We start from the raw sequence: 16,814 nt of genomic DNA, 5'->3' as shown, positions 1-16,814 counted from the left end.
TCCTGCTGAAACAGTCGAATATTTGGAGTCTGATTTCCCTCTCGACTTCCCCTTTATCAGTAGAAACATTTTATGATCAAGTTTAAAATGATGCCATAGCTCCTTCCTAATGAGATCTCTCCCATAGTGACTTGCTGCTTTTCTGGAATTTCTGGCCCCTCCTTTTATACTTTAGCCCCATGATCTTCAGCACACCCCATGATGTGGTAATGGATTAAGCTTAGCCTTGTCCATGATACAGACAATAGCATCTTCCTTGGCAGCCTCATTTTGTCAAGTGCCCAACGATGACATAATGAATAGGAATGCACTTTAAAAAACATTGGCGCAAGCCGGGCGCGGTGGCTCAAGCCTGTAATCCCAGCACTTTGGGAGGCCGAGGCGGGTGGATCACGAGGTCAAGAGATCGAGACCATCCTGGTCAACATGGTGAAACCCCGTCTCTACTAAAAATACAAAAAATTAGCTGGGCATGGTGGCGCATGCCTGTAGTCCCAGCTACTCAGGAGGCTGAGGCAGGAGAATTGCCTGAACCCAGGAGGCGGAGGTTGCGGTGAGCCGAGATCGCGCCATTGCACTCCAGCCTGGGTAACAAGAGTGAAACTCCGTCTCAAAAAAAAAAAAAAAAAAAAAATTTGCGCCAAGCAAAATAAAGTTAATGGTATTTTAAGAGAAAAGTTTAATATTAACTATACCCAGAAGAATGCCACCCCTGCTACTACATTGCCCAACACGGTTTTGGCCTAGAAGGAAGGTAGATTTTTTACCACTATTTCTAAAGTGTTGTGGGGTCTTTAGATATTCCTGTGTCTTTTAGGACCCTGCTTTTGCTAATTTGCACAGATTTTGGTCTTACATGTTGAGAACAATTAAAGTTAAATGGAATTGGTAGGATCAGAGAGTCACTGATGGCATGCAAATACAGGACCATCTTGAAAGTTCTGAAACGTTTAATTTTATTTCTGTATAGAACTGCATTTTTACTAAACAAAAGTAATGTATTTTTAACAGTGGAAATGCAAATAAAGGAGTTCCATTTTATTAGTGGTAATTTTTGAAGCATAGGTATAGTGTTCCTCAGCTGATCCGAGGCACGCTCTAGACCAGTGTATTTGAGTAGGTTAGCATGTTATAATCCTAAGAAAGCAGTGGCCTGATTCTGTAACAAATATTTTAAGTGCTTATGTTTTCATTTTGAACTTTGACTATTAATGAACACTGTAGTGTTCTTACGAATAATTGTCTTGGCACTTATAGTCCTACACTGGGCACTTAGAACAATAGAAAATCCTATAGACCATTTAAACAAGTGAAACCCTAATACATAAACTAGCGTATGGTTACATTTTCACTTGTTTTCACACTTTGCAAATTTGAAAGTAACTCATGTTGGGAAAACTATTCTTCGGCTTTTCCAGTTAGTATCTGTAGATAATATAAATTTTATCTATAGATATCCCAGTTATTCATATGTACTGGTATGGTACTTTAAAACAATCTGCATTTGAAAAGTTACTCCATATATTAAATTACCCTTACAGATAAACTATGCAGTTACATTGTACTAACTAACTATAGCAACCCTGAAATGCATCATCATTGGATTATGTGAAATATTTTTTCTTTGCAATTCCATATTCATCAAACTGCTTGCTTCATACCAGGCAAAATATCATCTAGATCTTAAGTTGAAAAGGGAATTTCTGAACCTTTATGTATTTCCAGGGAGAATAAAATATGGACTAGGTAAGAAGGTAGGGGCAGTCTAGCAATAACATCTGTCACCCATTGATTGCCAGGATTGCTTTAGCTGATTTTCTAGTTGGGGGTGACTGCTCCTTGCTCTGTGTGCTGTCTTCATCTCTAAGAATAGTAATAAAGTGAAGCCTCGGGCCCCTCTTCCTCTCTTCCTTAAACATGAACAGGCCAAATTGTCCATTTTTCCAGCAGTTTTGGGGCACACAAGGAGTCTGTTAACACACTTTGGCTCCCCAGTTCTGACTCTGAGATTCTCTGGGGTGGGAGTTGATCGCACAGAAAGAGCCTCCGTTTCCCAACCCTCCAAGGGCTGCCATTCTGCCACCAGTGCCTCCTTCTGTGTCAGTTTCCTCAATGAGAAAAGATGGGTTCATGGTTCTTGTTTCCTGGATGCTCCTGGGCTTGCTGTCCTTCTTGAATAAAAGCAAAGAGCTTGTCCAGGAATTGAAAACCTTTTAGACTCACCTGTGATTATGGTGGGAATTTCATTTCAGAACGTGTTTAACAGTTCCTTCTAGCTGGCCATAGTGATTGTATCGTGAATGGACCACTCAATTCAGAGTTTTACTTAAAAGGGGGAAGTATTGGGGATTGAGGGAATGTCTTTTTTACATATTGTTTTGGTTTTCACTGAATTGGTAATAGTTTCTGTACTTTAATTTCTTCTTGCCAGTGATGACCATTTCCTCCTGCACATGGAAGTTCTTTTCCATACAGGATTTTAGGATATTTACAAAATAGTGAGTGGCCAGAATATTGCTACAGTTCATTCGGTGGGGGGGGAATATATATATATATATATATATATGTACACACACACACACACACACACACACACACACATACACACATACATACATACACACACAGAGAGAGAGAGAGAGAGAGAGAAACATCTGTTTGTTCCCTGTCAGAGTTTTAAATCTTGACATCATTTATTAAGTTAGTCCCAAATAAATTAGTCCTAGCAAGAAACCTTCATTAATCCAGTCCTTACCCACAGTGAATCTGTCATGTTCCTCACCAACCAGATGCAAAAAAATTGGCTCATCTTGAGATATTATGCATGCTCTGAGGTTGTATGCTTTAAGGTTTGCTGTTTGTGTGTGGTTAGTGAAATATAACAGACAAAATGCTCAGTGTGTGGAATTAAGATTAGATTTGGGACTTGTGGGGGACCTGTCCTAATGGTAATGAACCGGCCATGCGGTGGCCCACACCTTAGTCTTCTGTAGCTGAGTGAGTGTGTGAGCAAGTGAGACTGCAGCCGCCACGTCCCATTCTGCACTTGATGCTTCAGCCTGGCGCTCGAGTCCTGTCACACTGTTTTTAATACTAATCCTTGCTGGCATCTCATAGACATAGTTTTGAGCACTAAACCGCATTCGTGCTGCCGTCGCTACCTGACACTCATTCTTCTCGCTTGTGTCATCCACCTCCACCCGCTTGTTTATTTTTACGGTATTCTTGTGTACCCATCTTGTTTTATGCAGCATCAGCCTGCATTTCTGTTGATTTCTCATTTATGTCCTTTCCAAACATTTAATAGTTTTTATTTTAATTGTTTGTGTTTGATAGCTTGAGCCCAGGCTCTATGTTGTCTTACAAGAAATTGGGGTGATGGATAATTTCTCAAATGCAGATTGTTCTTTAAAGATTAAATTCACTTAACTTGGATGGCCCCCAAGTCAGAACAGTCATTTGCTAAGTCTTTCGGATTGATGAATGATTAATCCCAGTACCAAAAATATCAAATCAAAGCTTAGAATTGAATTTTCAAAGATTGTTCATGGATTTACATATATTGTATTTCTTATACAATATATCATATTTCTTACTGTATATATTCATATTGATAAATGGGTGGAAAGTCTTTGACCCTTGACTGCATTTATGTTAAATGTTTGTCTAGAATATGGATTTGGTTTCATTTGTATTGTAACACAATTAACCGAATGATTAACATGAAAAAAAAAGAAAACAGGAAAAAAATTAAAACAGTTCTGGGTGCTCAGCATTTTCATACATTTAAAGATCTGGCTTAATACCGGAAATAAAATCTCTGAATTGCTGTCAAGCATAAATTTTCCATTTTGAAAAATAAAGCTATTTCAGTTTAAATTGCTTTTTTAAGGCCTTTTGTCAGACTGTTTTGTTCAAGTAAATTTTTCCATCTCAAACCCTAGAGTTATATTTGACTTTCTCTGAGTAAGAACAAAATTCAGATTCCTAAATTTGGGCTCCATGCAATTCTAGTATTAACAACTCCTTGAAAACATTTGCCTCTTGGAGCTGGACTGAGCCTGTCGTTGTTAGTGATGATGGCCTGTGACGTGTGCAATGAGACCGAATGCTAATCAATGCTTTGCCTTGGCTTTCTGCTCTGTGTTGTCTTGGTGTCTGCGTCTTACCTCGTGTCTGTGCTATTTGTTCCCTTCCCTATTCTCTAATCCTGCCCTTCCCCACCTGCCCCCTGTTCCTTTCATTGTCCTCACTGACCCATCAATCAACCAACAACGCCCCCCCTTCGTCGTGGTGCTCTGCCCTGCTCTGATTGGTGGCTTCGTTGCTTGGGTGGCTGTGTGTTATGATGGACCAGTTCACCCAAGTATGGCCTTCTTGCTGACAGGTATCATTTCTGTGAGAAGTGTTTCACAGAGATCCAGGGCGAGAATGTGACCCTGGGTGACGACCCTTCACAGCCCCAAACGTAAGTACCATCCTGTCATTTTTTCTGGGGCAGGGGAGGGTGGCCTTAAGTTGTTTTTCCCTCTTATAGTTACTATAAGAGGAGCACCACTGTCATTTTGACTTTTATACAGTGTTTTTTGGATTTTTGTTTTTGAGACAGGGTCTCATTCTGTCACCTGGGTGGTTTGCAGTGGAGTGGCGCTATCTCGACTCACTGCAGCCTTGACCTTCTGGGTTCAAGCGATTCTCCTGCCTCAGCGTCTCAAGTAGCTGAGGCTACAGGTGCACCACACCCAGCTGATTTTTGTATTTCTTGTAGAGACGAGGTCTCGCCATGTTGCCCAGGCTAGTCTCAAACTCCTAGACTAAAGCACGATCTGCCTGCCCTTTCCTTCCAAAGTGCTGGGATTACCGGGTGTAGTGTTATGGGGTTTGTTTCGTATTAACTATGCCCGCATTTAATTTGACTGTGTATACTTACACGTTTATACTGAAAAATGTGTTTTGGCTGAACCACAATGCCACCTCTGCCTTCTTTATCATTCAGGGCAGTAGTACTGTAGCCTACCACTGTAGATCGCTGGCCTCTCTTGACCTTGGTCTTTTCTTGTAAAATAATTGTTTTTTCCAGCCAGGCGTGGTGGCTTACACCTGTAATCCCAGCACTTTGGGAGGCTGAGGTGGGTGGATCACCTGAGGTCAGGAGTTGAAGACCAGCCAACATGGTGAAAACCCCTTCTCTACTAAATAAAAATAAAAAATAAAAAAAATTAACCAGGCATGGTGGCGGGTACCTGTGGTCCCAGCTACTCAGGAGGCTTGAGGCAGCAGAATCCCTTGAACCCGGAAGGCAGAGGTTGCAGTGAGCCATGATTGCAACACTGCACTCCATCCTGGGCGACAAAGTAAGACTCCATCTCAAAAAAAAAAAAAAAAAACTACATAAAGTAATTGCTTTTTCCTAGTGGTTGTCAACTTCCATTTTGTGGAATTACACATTTTTCTTTAATTTTTTTTTGAAATGAGGTCTCACTGTGTTTCCCAGGCTGGTCTCGAACTCTTGGCCTCAAGCAATCCTCCTGCCTTTGCCTTCTGAAGTACTGGGGCCACCTTGCCCCACCATGTAAATTTTCAGTTATACCTACTCCCATTCACAGAACTGGCAGTAGCAAAAAATTAGTTTGATATACATCCCCACTCTTTACATTTAGTTTATCTCCACTTAAACCTCAATCCTTTCAGTTGCTGAGCTCCAATGCAGATTAATGGATTCCAGTGTTCTCCAACCCCAGTTTCTGGCCAAAAATATAAATGTGTCTCCTTCCCTCACTAGTGCTTTATTGGGCATCAGCTCCAAAGTGGACAGGTGTAACTTTGTTAGTTCATTCCTGCACAGGGTTAAACTTTTCTTTCCAGTGTTTATTATCTGACAGAGTTACCTTCAAATCATAGAATGACCAGAGTAGGCTGGGTACAGTGGCTCACACCTATAATCCCAGCACTTTGAGAGGCCGAGGTGGGTGGATCACAAGGTCAAGAGATCAAGACCATCCTAACCAACATGATGAAACCCCATCTCTACGAAAAATACAAAAATTAACTGGGCGTGGTGGCGTGCGCCTATAGTCCCAGCTACTTGGTAGGCTGAGGCAAGGGAATTGCTTAAACCCAGGAGTCAGAGGTTGCAGTGAGCCGAGATTGCTCCGCTGCATTCCAGCCTGGCAACAGAGCAAGTCTCTCCCCCCTCCCCCACCCCCAGCCAAAAAAAAAAAAAAAAGGTCAGTGTGTGGCAAGAAAATGCAAATGCACAAATTGTGTGATCAACTTATTTCTATGCTTGAAATACCTAAAAGCCTGCCAGCTACCCACCGCTTCTGCCCAGGTTTGCCAGTGCTATGTGGTTCCCTCTTGTTGCCAGACTGGATTCCTCAGTCTTCTATGATTCCTACCACCCTACCCACAGTGTGAGTTCCCCTAATTGAAAGGAAGACTTTGCCACAGAAGCGGTTTCCAGCAGCGTAGGCACTTAACGGTCCAATACCTTTTCTTTATTCAAGTGCAAAAAAAAAAAAAAGCCTATCGACTTGTAAGAGAAACCAGAGTGACTGAAATTCTACATTTTCAATTGATTTCCATTGTCATCCTGTTTCTCTTTGTGTGATTAATAACTGGATTGTCGCCTGAGCAACATAGTGAGACCCCCATCTGTACAAAAAATGAAAAAACAGCAGAGCATGGTGGTTTGTACCTGTAGCCCCAGATACTCAAAACTGAGGTGGGAGGACCATTTGAGCCCAGGAGTTGAGTTCAGCCTGGGCAACATAGCAAGACCTCCATCTCCACCAAAAAAATCAAAAAATTAGTCTTTCATGGTGATACATGCCTATAGTCCCAGCTACTCAGGAGGATCACTTGAGCCTAGGAGACTGGCATTGCAGTGAGCCATGATCGCACCACTGCACTGCAGCCTGGGCAACAGAGCGAGACCCTGTCTCTAAAACAAAAGAAAGAAAAGAAATGGTAGTGGAATGTGTGGGAAAAGAAATTGTAGTGTTCTGTGAAATTAAATTTTCTATTCGTTCCATCATTACATGTACTTGAAATTTTAGGGGGCCATCATTTCTTTTTGTTTGTAAACCTAGTTAGAAAATAACATTTAGGAGACCCTATAGTTTATACTCAACAGATAAATTTTAGTTAATAAAACATTTTTTCCTTTTTTAAAACAAGGACTATTTCAAAGGATCAGTTTGAAAAGAAGAAAAATGATACCTTAGACCCTGAACCGTAAGTATATAACTGTTTCTTTTTTTCAGCTTTTTTTTTTTTTTTTTTGAGACGGGATTTCACCATGTTGGTCAGGCTGGTCTTGAACTCCCGACCTCAGGTGATCCACCCGCCTTGGCCTCCAAAGTGCTTGGATTACAGGCATGAACCACCGCGCCCGGCCTCTTTTTTACTTTTAATTTTGGTTTGAAATCAGTAAAGTTACTCTTTATGGAGTGGGTTGTGGGTAAAAACATCGGAAATATGTTGCCTTAAGAGGAATTTCTGGTGTGAGTTTATCTTTTAAATATAGATTCTTTTTAAACTTAAACAAAGTATGTCTGTCTCTGTAACATGTTCTCTAGTTACTGGATTTTGACAATGACAAGGTTAATGGATGTTTTTGTTCTATGAGAACCTCTCTTAAATAATTTGGTTATGGGTGCCTTTAAGAAGCCATTTTGTGTGACTCTTTAGAGACCAAAGGTAGGAATATTTGTTGCAATAGTACTAGTAGTATCGTTTAAAGGAAAATACCAGAACGAAAACCTCTTAGAAACTGCTTTCTCAAATAACGTGAAGCTTGGTGCATGTCAAGTACTTTTTTCAACGATGAGTGAGAGTGCTGCATTTGCTTACCTTGCCTCATAACAGCCCCTAAAGAGACTTCAGAGTTTCTTCAGTGTGATCGCCTCTTACCGGGTTCCAGTGTAAAGTTCTGGGGGCACTCCAGTTCATGGCGATACTGGCTGGTTTTTGTCCCTGTGGTGAGCAGAGGCTCCAGGAGTGTTGGCTACTGGGGAAGTGTGGGCTGTGACTCAGCCAAAGCCAAGAAACAGCTTCTGCTTTCCCTGTCATGACCCTCTCACTCCAGGGAGGCAAGCGGCTAAAGTGGTAGGCACAGATTTCTACCCAGGCCACCTCTGGAAACCTAGCTTGACTTTTGGCAGGTTACTTCATCTCTACCAGCACCTTGTACACAGGACAATTATGTAAACCCTAGAGCTGTAGTCTTGGGGAGATGCCGGGGCAGAGCACCCATCCTGCTCGTGACCAGCGGATTTTTTTCTGATTTTCCACCTTTCTTTTCACATGTGTTTTTTTTCTCTGTGATTTTATAGTTTCATTATGATTTATATCCACTTTTCAATTTCAAAATATATTACATTCAAGTGGTAAGTGCCAGGCAGAGGGAATACGTGGATGAGTGAAGGGGTCTCCCTTCCTGCTGGTCATAGTCTAGAGAGACAGCTGGATCATGGCCCAGCCTGAGGCAGGAGACAGTGCAGGTGAGTCCCAGACGGAAGGGACCCCACCTGGGCAGAGCGGCACCACTACAGTTGGGCCTGGTTTCTTTGGCAAGGTGATACTTGTGTCAAAGCTGTAGAGCATTCTAGAGACAGAGGCATGAAAGAACACAGGATACTCAATAAAAATACAAGGCCCCTAGAGTGGATGGTCAGTAGGCAGAGGAGGTTAACTTCCAGCCAATTTTTTGATTCTATTTATTTATTTATTTATTTTTGATAAACAGTTTTTTTATTCCTCCTCCTCCTCTTCCTCCTCGTCTTCTTCATCTTCCTCTTCCACTTTTTTCTGGGCAACTTTAGCGGGACCCTTTGTACCATCAAACTTTCCTTTCGACTTATAGTCAGCAACATCCTTCTCATACTTCTCCTTCAGCTTTGCTGCCTTAGTGATGTAAGGCTGCTTTTCCCTGTCATTTAGGTTATTCCGCATCTCACCCAGCTTTTTTGCCACGTCTCCAATAGAGATGCCAGGATTTGTGGATTTGATCTTGGAGCGGAATTCTGAGCAGAACAGGAAGAAGCCAGACGGTGGCCTTTTGGGGGCATTAGGATCCTTCTTTTTGCCTCCCTTAGCTGGTCCATAATCCTTAATTACCCGATCATAGCATACTTTATCCGCCTTTGCCATTTCATCAAATTTAGATTTCTCCTTCCCGGGCATTGTCTTCTACCTCTTAGAGCATTTCTTGGAAAATTCTGCAAAATTGACAGGTACCTCTGGATTTTTCTTCTTATGTTCTTCTCCGCACATCTGCACAAAGAAGGCATAAGCAGACATCTTGCCCTTTGGTTTCTTGGGGTCATCTTTAGCCATCCTGACAGTATTGTTCGCTAGTCTGGGCAGCACAGCTATTTATTTATTTTTTGAGACGGGAGTCTTGCTCTGCCCAGTCTGAAGTATAGTGGCGGGATCTTGGCTCACCACAACCTCCACTTCCAAAGTTCGTGATTCTTCTGCCTCAGCCTCCCTAGCTGGCACTACAGGCACATACCACCATGCCTGGGTAATTTTTGTACTTTTAGTAGAAGTGGGGTTTCACTGTGTTGGCCAGGCTGGTCTCAAACTCCTGACTTCAGGAGCCACCACACCCGGCCAATTTTGTAATTTTTTCTAGAGACAGGGTCTCCATATTTTACCCAGGTTTGTCTCAAACTCCCAGCCTCAAGCAGAATTCCACCTCAGCCTCTCCAAGTGCTGGGATTATAGGTTTGACCCTCTGCACCTGGCCCCAGTGTAGTTTGGGGGACGAGCACTCCTTTTCCCTGACATGGCGGGGAAGAATTGAGAGCAGGGAATCTTTGGAGATAGCACAGGAAATAAGGAAGTTCTTGGCATCAACCTTTGAAATTCTTAGTATAGGAGATGAGCTCAGTGGCTGAGTTTTCAAAGACAGGGCTTGTGGGGGATGCAGCACTGGAGGAAAGGAATGCAGATTCAAAGCACCTACTACATGGAAGGGAGAGGGAGCCCACACAGAGCAGGCCTGTCAGAGAATGCCATAGGACCCTGAATGGGTGCCGCCACGGTTTCGCAGTTTTGTGTTTGTGTCTTTTCTTTTCCTCCAGCAGACTGGGCAGAGAACCCAGATGAGGGTAGACCCATGGCTGAGGGCTTGCATAGCATGTGCAGTAGAGAGATTAAGGGGGCAAGGGCAGGGGCATACTTCAGAGGAACTCTATCTCAGAGCTCAGGAGCACACAGAGAGTCACAATACTCACCACTCCCTTTAGCCTCCTGGGAGCTTTGCATTGTGATGGCGGCAAGGGAGGGAGTTAATAAAACCCAAGATCCTGACCTGAAGGCATCTTGGCATTTAAGATTCCTGGGTGAGGCAGTTCTCGGAGCCCTGGTGGGTCATGGTCGTGGTCTGCTGTAGAGCATTGTGGAGGATTTATGGGGAATGGGTGACCCATCCTTTCACTTCACCAGGGTTTACTTGAATAAACCCCTGTCAGTTTACCAGTAGGCCTGACACGTTCCACGTTTTATAACTGACTCAGAACTGGTGTTTTTGTGCCTCAGGCCTAGCATGGCTGCTTTGAACTGGCCGTGTTTCCCATTAGTATCCTAAATAATATTAGGCTTAAGAGAAGTGTTCAGAACACTAAAAGTATTGTGCTCTATTTTTTAAGTCCGTTTAGGCATGTGAAATCACCTAGAGAAGGCATTATTCTTTAAAATGTGTAGCAGTGTCAGAAATACCAGCCTGTGAAATATTTGTCAGAGCAGTTTTTAAATTAAAAATAAAGTTTCCCTTCTGGTTACAAAAGGAGATTGGGAGAAAAGAGGAATGAAGCACTTGTACAAAGAAGGGGAAAAAGTTTTTTCCTATAGAAAATATCATATGGATACGTTGTAAAATATAGCCGAAGTAGCCAACATACGCATTAATGTCAGCACTACTCAGAGTAACCTAGAGAACAAGATGAGGACGCACACACAGACTTCTGCAAGTGACTCTGGGTGTGTGCTTCCGTGTGCTTAACAGTGTGCCTTCTTTGTCTCCTAGTTTCGTTGATTGCAAGGAGTGTGGCCGGAAGATGCATCAGATTTGCGTTCTACACTATGACATCATTTGGCCTTCAGGGTGAGTAGTTTCCAATGGCCTGGAGGGCGGTTCTGCACAGAGCCAAAGGGGGGCAGCTGCAGTGGCTGCTGCATCTCATTCATTGTTGTCAGCAAGAATTCAGCAATTAAGAGAGATATGTTGGTTCTAAATTTAAGTTCTAAGTGTTTACCCGCTTTACAAATTGCGGAATCAAAGTAGTCTGCGTCTTCACTCTTTAATTTTATAATAATGTGATTTAAACAGCTAACAAAATATCTGAATGCTGCATTTCATTGGTTTAACAATATACATCATTATATACAGTCTGATCATACCACTATTATTTTTGCAGTTTTGTGTGCGATAACTGCTTGAAGAAAACTGGCAGACCTCGCAAAGAAAACAAGTTCAGTGCTAAGAGTAAGTTTGAGGAAGCTTTCTGTTTCCCGGACTGCACATTTTAGAAACTTGTATAAATTGTCCCCATTGTCCTTTGGTTCCTCAACATGTGGTTCTGAGGTTTGGTTGTCAAGGATTTTTGTTAGTTTTTTCCCTAATTGTTTGTATTTTTGTTGTCTCATCCTTAAAGAGGATGTTTGGCTTGATTCTTACATGAAAGTAAGCTTTTATGATTAGTGCATGTTTTAGATGAAAGGTTAGATATACAGTAAACTTTGTACATTCTTAGAGAAATTTTGTCAACAGATTATTCTCAAGTGGCTTAGACTAAGATCCCTCAACCTCTGGGCATGTGTGCATATACACTGGTATGGTGCTGGCCAGCACTTTCTTACCCTGGGCCCTATGTGGGCTGCCATGGGTCCATCCTGTGGGTTCTGGGTTCTGCTACAGTGGGGCATGAGCCAGGGTCCCTGGGAACTAGCCGCCACCCTTGGAGCAGTAGGAGCCTGGCCTGTCCTATGTGAACTTGACTGGACATGTTACTGTAGCTGGTGGTACCTGTGCAGAAGCAGAAAGAACAACCTGTTACTACTAGAAGTAACTTTTCACAGGTAGACTTTTTTGGGAGGATGGGGGTGGAGTCTCGCTCTGTCACCAGGCTGGAGTGCAGTAGCACGATCTCGCCTCACTCCAACCTCCACCTCCTGGGTTCCAGCGATTGTCCTGCCTCAGCCTACTGAGTAGCTGGGACTACAGGCGTGTGCCCCCACACCCAACAAATTTTTGTATTTTAGTAGAGACAGAGTTTCACCATGTTGGCCGGGATGGTCTCCATCTCTTGACCTTGTGATCCACCCACATTGACCCCCCCAAAGTGCTGGGATTACACGCATGAGACCCCGTGCCTGTCCAACTATTCTTTTTAAAGACAGCATCTTTTCAAAAGTTTATGATTATTTAATCTTTATAGAGTCAGTTCTCAAGTCTTGGAATAGCCTTCTGAAGCTTGACATGCCAGGCTGTCCTTTTGCTGAGTTAACCAGCAAACCACACAAGAAGGGCAACTGCAGCAGTATTCTAAAGTTCACTGGCCCGCTGCTCCCTAAAGCCGTCACCTTTCTGTGGCAGGACAGGTGACTAGCATGTTGCTCAGGGGATCCTTAACCAGACCAGGGTATTTGGGGAGCTGGGAGTAGAAGAGAAATAGAAATGCTGGGATGGACCATGCACTGGGGGAAGGGGAGGAGGAAGCCACACTGTAGACTTGAGACTGAGTCTTAATTCAAGCTGAAACTCTGTTGTTAACCAAAATCCAGAGTTATCCTATAGTTTACACTGCCTCTGTTAAAAACTTTTGACATATCACTCATTGATAAACTATTGTAATATTTGTCCTTAGCTCAATTTATCAACTGAGCCACTGTTGACATTTCATGCCAGGTAGTCCTCTGTTGTGGGGGCTGTCCTGTGCATTATAGGATTTTAGCAGCATCCCTGGCCTCATTCAGCGCCAGTAACATCTTCCTCAACAATTAATTATGTCTATCAGAAATGTCTCCACACATTGCCAGATGTCCCCTGGAGGGGCACAGGTCCTCCATTTGAGAGGCCCTGCTTCAGAGGATCCATTCTGAGTGAGTTCACTAAAGCATTTTTGCAAATTGTAAGCTATTTCCTAGGCCAGAGGCTCAGTAACCAAAACAGAATTAACCAGAGAGCCAGGACTCCATAGAACAGTCATTGCCTGGAAGGGGCAAGAGGTGATTTGGGGGAATGGCACAAGTGGCCCCAGAGCAGGTCAGGCCCCACTCCCACCCCAGCCTCCAGAAAGACCCTTGGGCATTTGGTGGATGAGCCTGAGATCTAGAAATGGAACATTATGTGAGAAAAGGGCCTAGGAGAAGAGAGGCAGGTCTGCTCTGTCGGTGTGATTTTGTGTGTGTGTTGAGTGTGTGTGCGTATCAGCACACAGTCTTTGCATTGTCTGTGGTCACAGAGTAAAGGTGTGCTTCCTTAATCTTGCATTTAAAACCACCTCCTTTGCATACACCTATGAAAAATGAAATTCAGGTATGTTAAAAGTGAGAAAGGTAAACAAAACTACCAGTGCATTCAGGATAAAAGTAAGATAATAATTTTATCTGTGTTGAGTTATGAAAAGCCTTCCTAAAAAAGATACAACCCAAAGATTAGAAAGGAAAAGGCACAAAAGGCCCGTCATGTGCCATGGATGAAAATGTAAGTTGAATGCCAGAAAGTGAGGGGCACAATTTAAAGTGTTCATTTTTAGATTTAGCAAGTCTACTTTTACACATGTATCCTATAAAAATATTTGCACATATGCATAAAGGCACATACAAGGACATAACTGCAGCATGACAAGGAGTGATGAAAAAGTGGGAACAGCAGCCAAATCAAGAAATACAGAGCAGGAGGCAGCACCGTGAGGAAGGCGGCACTGTGTGCACCACAGGGAGCTCGGCCTGCCCCTCACCCTTACACTGTCTTGAGGCCACCTCTGGAGCATGCGCCTGTGTATGGATCACAGGTGTCAAATAGTGAAGTTACTCTGGAAGAGTGGGTTTTTTTGTTTTTTGTTTTTTGTTTTCTATGCATACAAAAACAGTCCTTTTCCCCATGAGAAGGTGCATCACTAAAATTTTTATTTCTGAGTGTGCTGGGTCCTCTCCCCTTTCCGTGTGCCTTCCTGCACACAACAAGTTGTTGGTCCTTGGCAGCTGTTTAAATGCCTCTTTATATAGTACAGTTAATTTAGGTGATTTGAAGAAAAAAGTAAAGACCTAATGTAAAAGGTTGATTCTGGCCCGGCATGGTGGCTCACACCTATAATCCCAGCACTTTCGGAGGCTGTGGCGGGAGGATCACAAGCCCAGGAGGTCGAGGCTGCACTGAGCTAAGATCATATCATTGCACTCCAGCCTGGGCGACAGAATGAGACCCCTTCTCAAAAAAAAAAAAAAAGTCGTTCTGTTTGATACTTGAACATAGTAGTATATGGGGGTTATCTTTTCACAAGGGAGAGGAGACAAGGTGTTTTACTGCAGCGTGGCCCTGAAGTCTGCGTTTCTCAGAATGGTCATCTCAGCCACGGGACATGCTGAGCACAGGGCTCAGAGCCGGACTTGAAGCCATAAGGTGTCCATCTTATCGAGAACAAAACATCTCAGTCTCTCCCCCTTTATTTTTATAGCTTGGCCAACTTTCCTTTTTCTTTTTTTTTTTAAGCTAAAGTCTTGCTCTGTTACCCAGGCTTGAATGCAGTGGTGTGATCTTGGCTCACTGCAACCGCCACCTCCCAGTTTCAGGAGATTCTCCTGCCTCAGACTCCTGAGTAACTGGGATTACAGTTGCCTGCCACCATGTCCGGCTAATTTTTGTACTTTTAGTAGAGACAGGGTTTTGCCATGTTGGCCCGGCTGGTCTCAAACTCCTGACCTCAGGTGATCTGCCCGCCTCAGCCTCCCAAAGTACTGGGATTGCAGGCGTGAGGCCCTGGGCCTGGCCAGCTTTGACGTTTTCATGGAGTTTTTCTTTGCTTTTGTACATTTTTTTTTTTTAATTTTATTTCATTATTTTTCTTTTGAGACAGAGTTTCACTCTTGTTTCCCGGGATGGAGTTCAATGGCGCGATCTCAGCTCACCACAACCTCCGCCTCCTGGATTCAAGCAATTCTCCAGCCTCAGCCTCCCAAATAGCTGGGATTACAGGCATGCACCACCACACCTGGCTAATTTTGTATTTTTAGTAAAGACGGGGTTTCTCCATGTTGGTCAGGCTGGTCTCAAACTCCTGACCTCAGGTGATCCTCCCACCTCAGCCTCCCAAAGTGCTGGGATTACAGGCATGAGCCACTGTGCCCAGCCACATTTTTCTTTTCAAATCATTTTTATTCAGGTACAACTTATCCAAAAAGCAGCACCACTGGTTTGTTTATTGTAGAAAAATGAAATTTAGAAGTTTAGTCTAAATTTTCCAGCTCATTAAGGAATCTTCTAAAATTCCTGATTTTTCTTTTTCTCACTAATGTAGGAAACATTTAAAAGCCAATAAAGAAGAAACTTTTTTTTTCCATGCCTCCCTCCCATCTCCAAGAAGAAACTTTTTAAAAATCTCATTGTCTATAAGTAATCACTAAGAACCTTTTGCAACTTTCCATTCTAGTTTTTTAACCTGTACATGAGGAGTTCTCTGTACTGAAATAATGTTCTGCCTCTGGGTAGTTCCTGTGACAGTGGCCACTTGAGGCCAGCCATGAGTGGGGAGAGGTGGCACTGGGGAGGGGAGCCTAGGACAGGCTGCCCTCACCAAGGCTCGGAAACTTGATTCACGTGCTGCACAAAGCAGTGGACACCAATACTGTGCCAGCTCCTGGGGCACCAGGCAGACCCTGGATGGAGCTTGCTTTGTCAGCCCTGGAACATTACACGCTCACGTCAGACTCTGTAGTAGGGACTTTGTCCTCAGAGCTGGGCAGGAGGAGCCCACTGAGGTTGTGCCAGCTCTGCCCTCCAGGGAAAGCAGAAAGCATCTTGTTTGTTCTACTAGCAACAGGAAAAGTCCCTCTGCTCCACTCCTAGAGCCCCTGTCAGTTTTGGGTCCACCCTTGTGGCTCTTCAGTCCCATCCTGTTAGAAGAAGATGCAGGTTATCTGGGCACATAAACAGTTTGCAGGAGGGGAGTGCCTGAGATCCCAGAGTCCACCTTTCTCTTATGAAACACCCATGTTGCCTGGCACAGTGGTTCACTTCTGTAATCCCAGGCCTTTAGGAGGCCAAGGCAGGCAGATCACCTGAGGTCAGGAGTTCAAGACCATCCTGGCCAACATAGTGAAACCCCTTCTCAACTAAAAATACAAAAATCAGCCAGCCATGTGGTGGGTGCCAGCTACTCAGGAGGCTGAGGCGGGAGAATCACTTTAACCCGGGAGGTGAAGGTTGCAGTGAGCTGAGCGTGCCATTGTAATCCAGCCTGGGTGACAAACCGAGACTCCGTCTCCAAAAAAAAAAAAAAAAAAAAATGGCCAGGTGCAGTGACTCATGCCTGTAATCCCAGCCCTTTGGGAGGCCAAGGTGGGCGAATCACAAAGTCAGGAGTTAGAGACCAGCCTGGCCAACATGGTGAAACGCTCTCTTTACTAAAAATACAAAAAATTAGCTGGGTATAGTGTTGGGTGTCTGTAATCCCAGCTACTTGGAGGCTGAGGCAGGAGAATCACTTGAACCCAGGGAGGCGGAGGTTGCAGTGAGCCAGGATCACACCACTGCACTCCAGTCCTGGCATCAGAGTGTGACTCTTGTCTCAAAAAAAAAAAAAAAA

General features: G+C 43.6%; 1 protein-coding gene and 1 pseudogene across 3 annotated transcripts in view; one reads left to right on the top strand and one right to left on the bottom strand.

Annotated features, from left to right (window-relative positions):
- Positions 1 to 16,814, top strand: part of CREBBP (CREB binding protein) — a 165,879-nt gene that overhangs the window by 133,099 nt on the left and 15,966 nt on the right. For all 3 annotated transcript variants that reach the window (XM_032257967.1, XM_032257969.1, XM_032257968.1), the window contains 4 exons: positions 4,388 to 4,468; positions 7,180 to 7,236; positions 11,036 to 11,113; positions 11,427 to 11,494. In XM_032257967.1, coding sequence (XP_032113858.1) covers positions 4,388 to 4,468; positions 7,180 to 7,236; positions 11,036 to 11,113; positions 11,427 to 11,494 — 284 coding nt within the window. The remainder of the gene's footprint in view (positions 1 to 4,387; positions 4,469 to 7,179; positions 7,237 to 11,035; positions 11,114 to 11,426; positions 11,495 to 16,814) is intronic.
- LOC116536271 lies at positions 8,602 to 9,468 on the bottom strand (annotated as a pseudogene).

This window comes from Sapajus apella, unplaced genomic scaffold, assembly GCF_009761245.1.
Source record: "Sapajus apella isolate SASKATOON/1434 unplaced genomic scaffold, GSC_monkey_1.0 scaffold99, whole genome shotgun sequence".
Classification (NCBI taxonomy): Eukaryota; Metazoa; Chordata; class Mammalia; order Primates; family Cebidae; genus Sapajus; species Sapajus apella.
The sequence above is the reverse complement of the archived record's forward strand: the minus strand, read 5'-3'. Positions and strand labels throughout refer to the sequence as shown.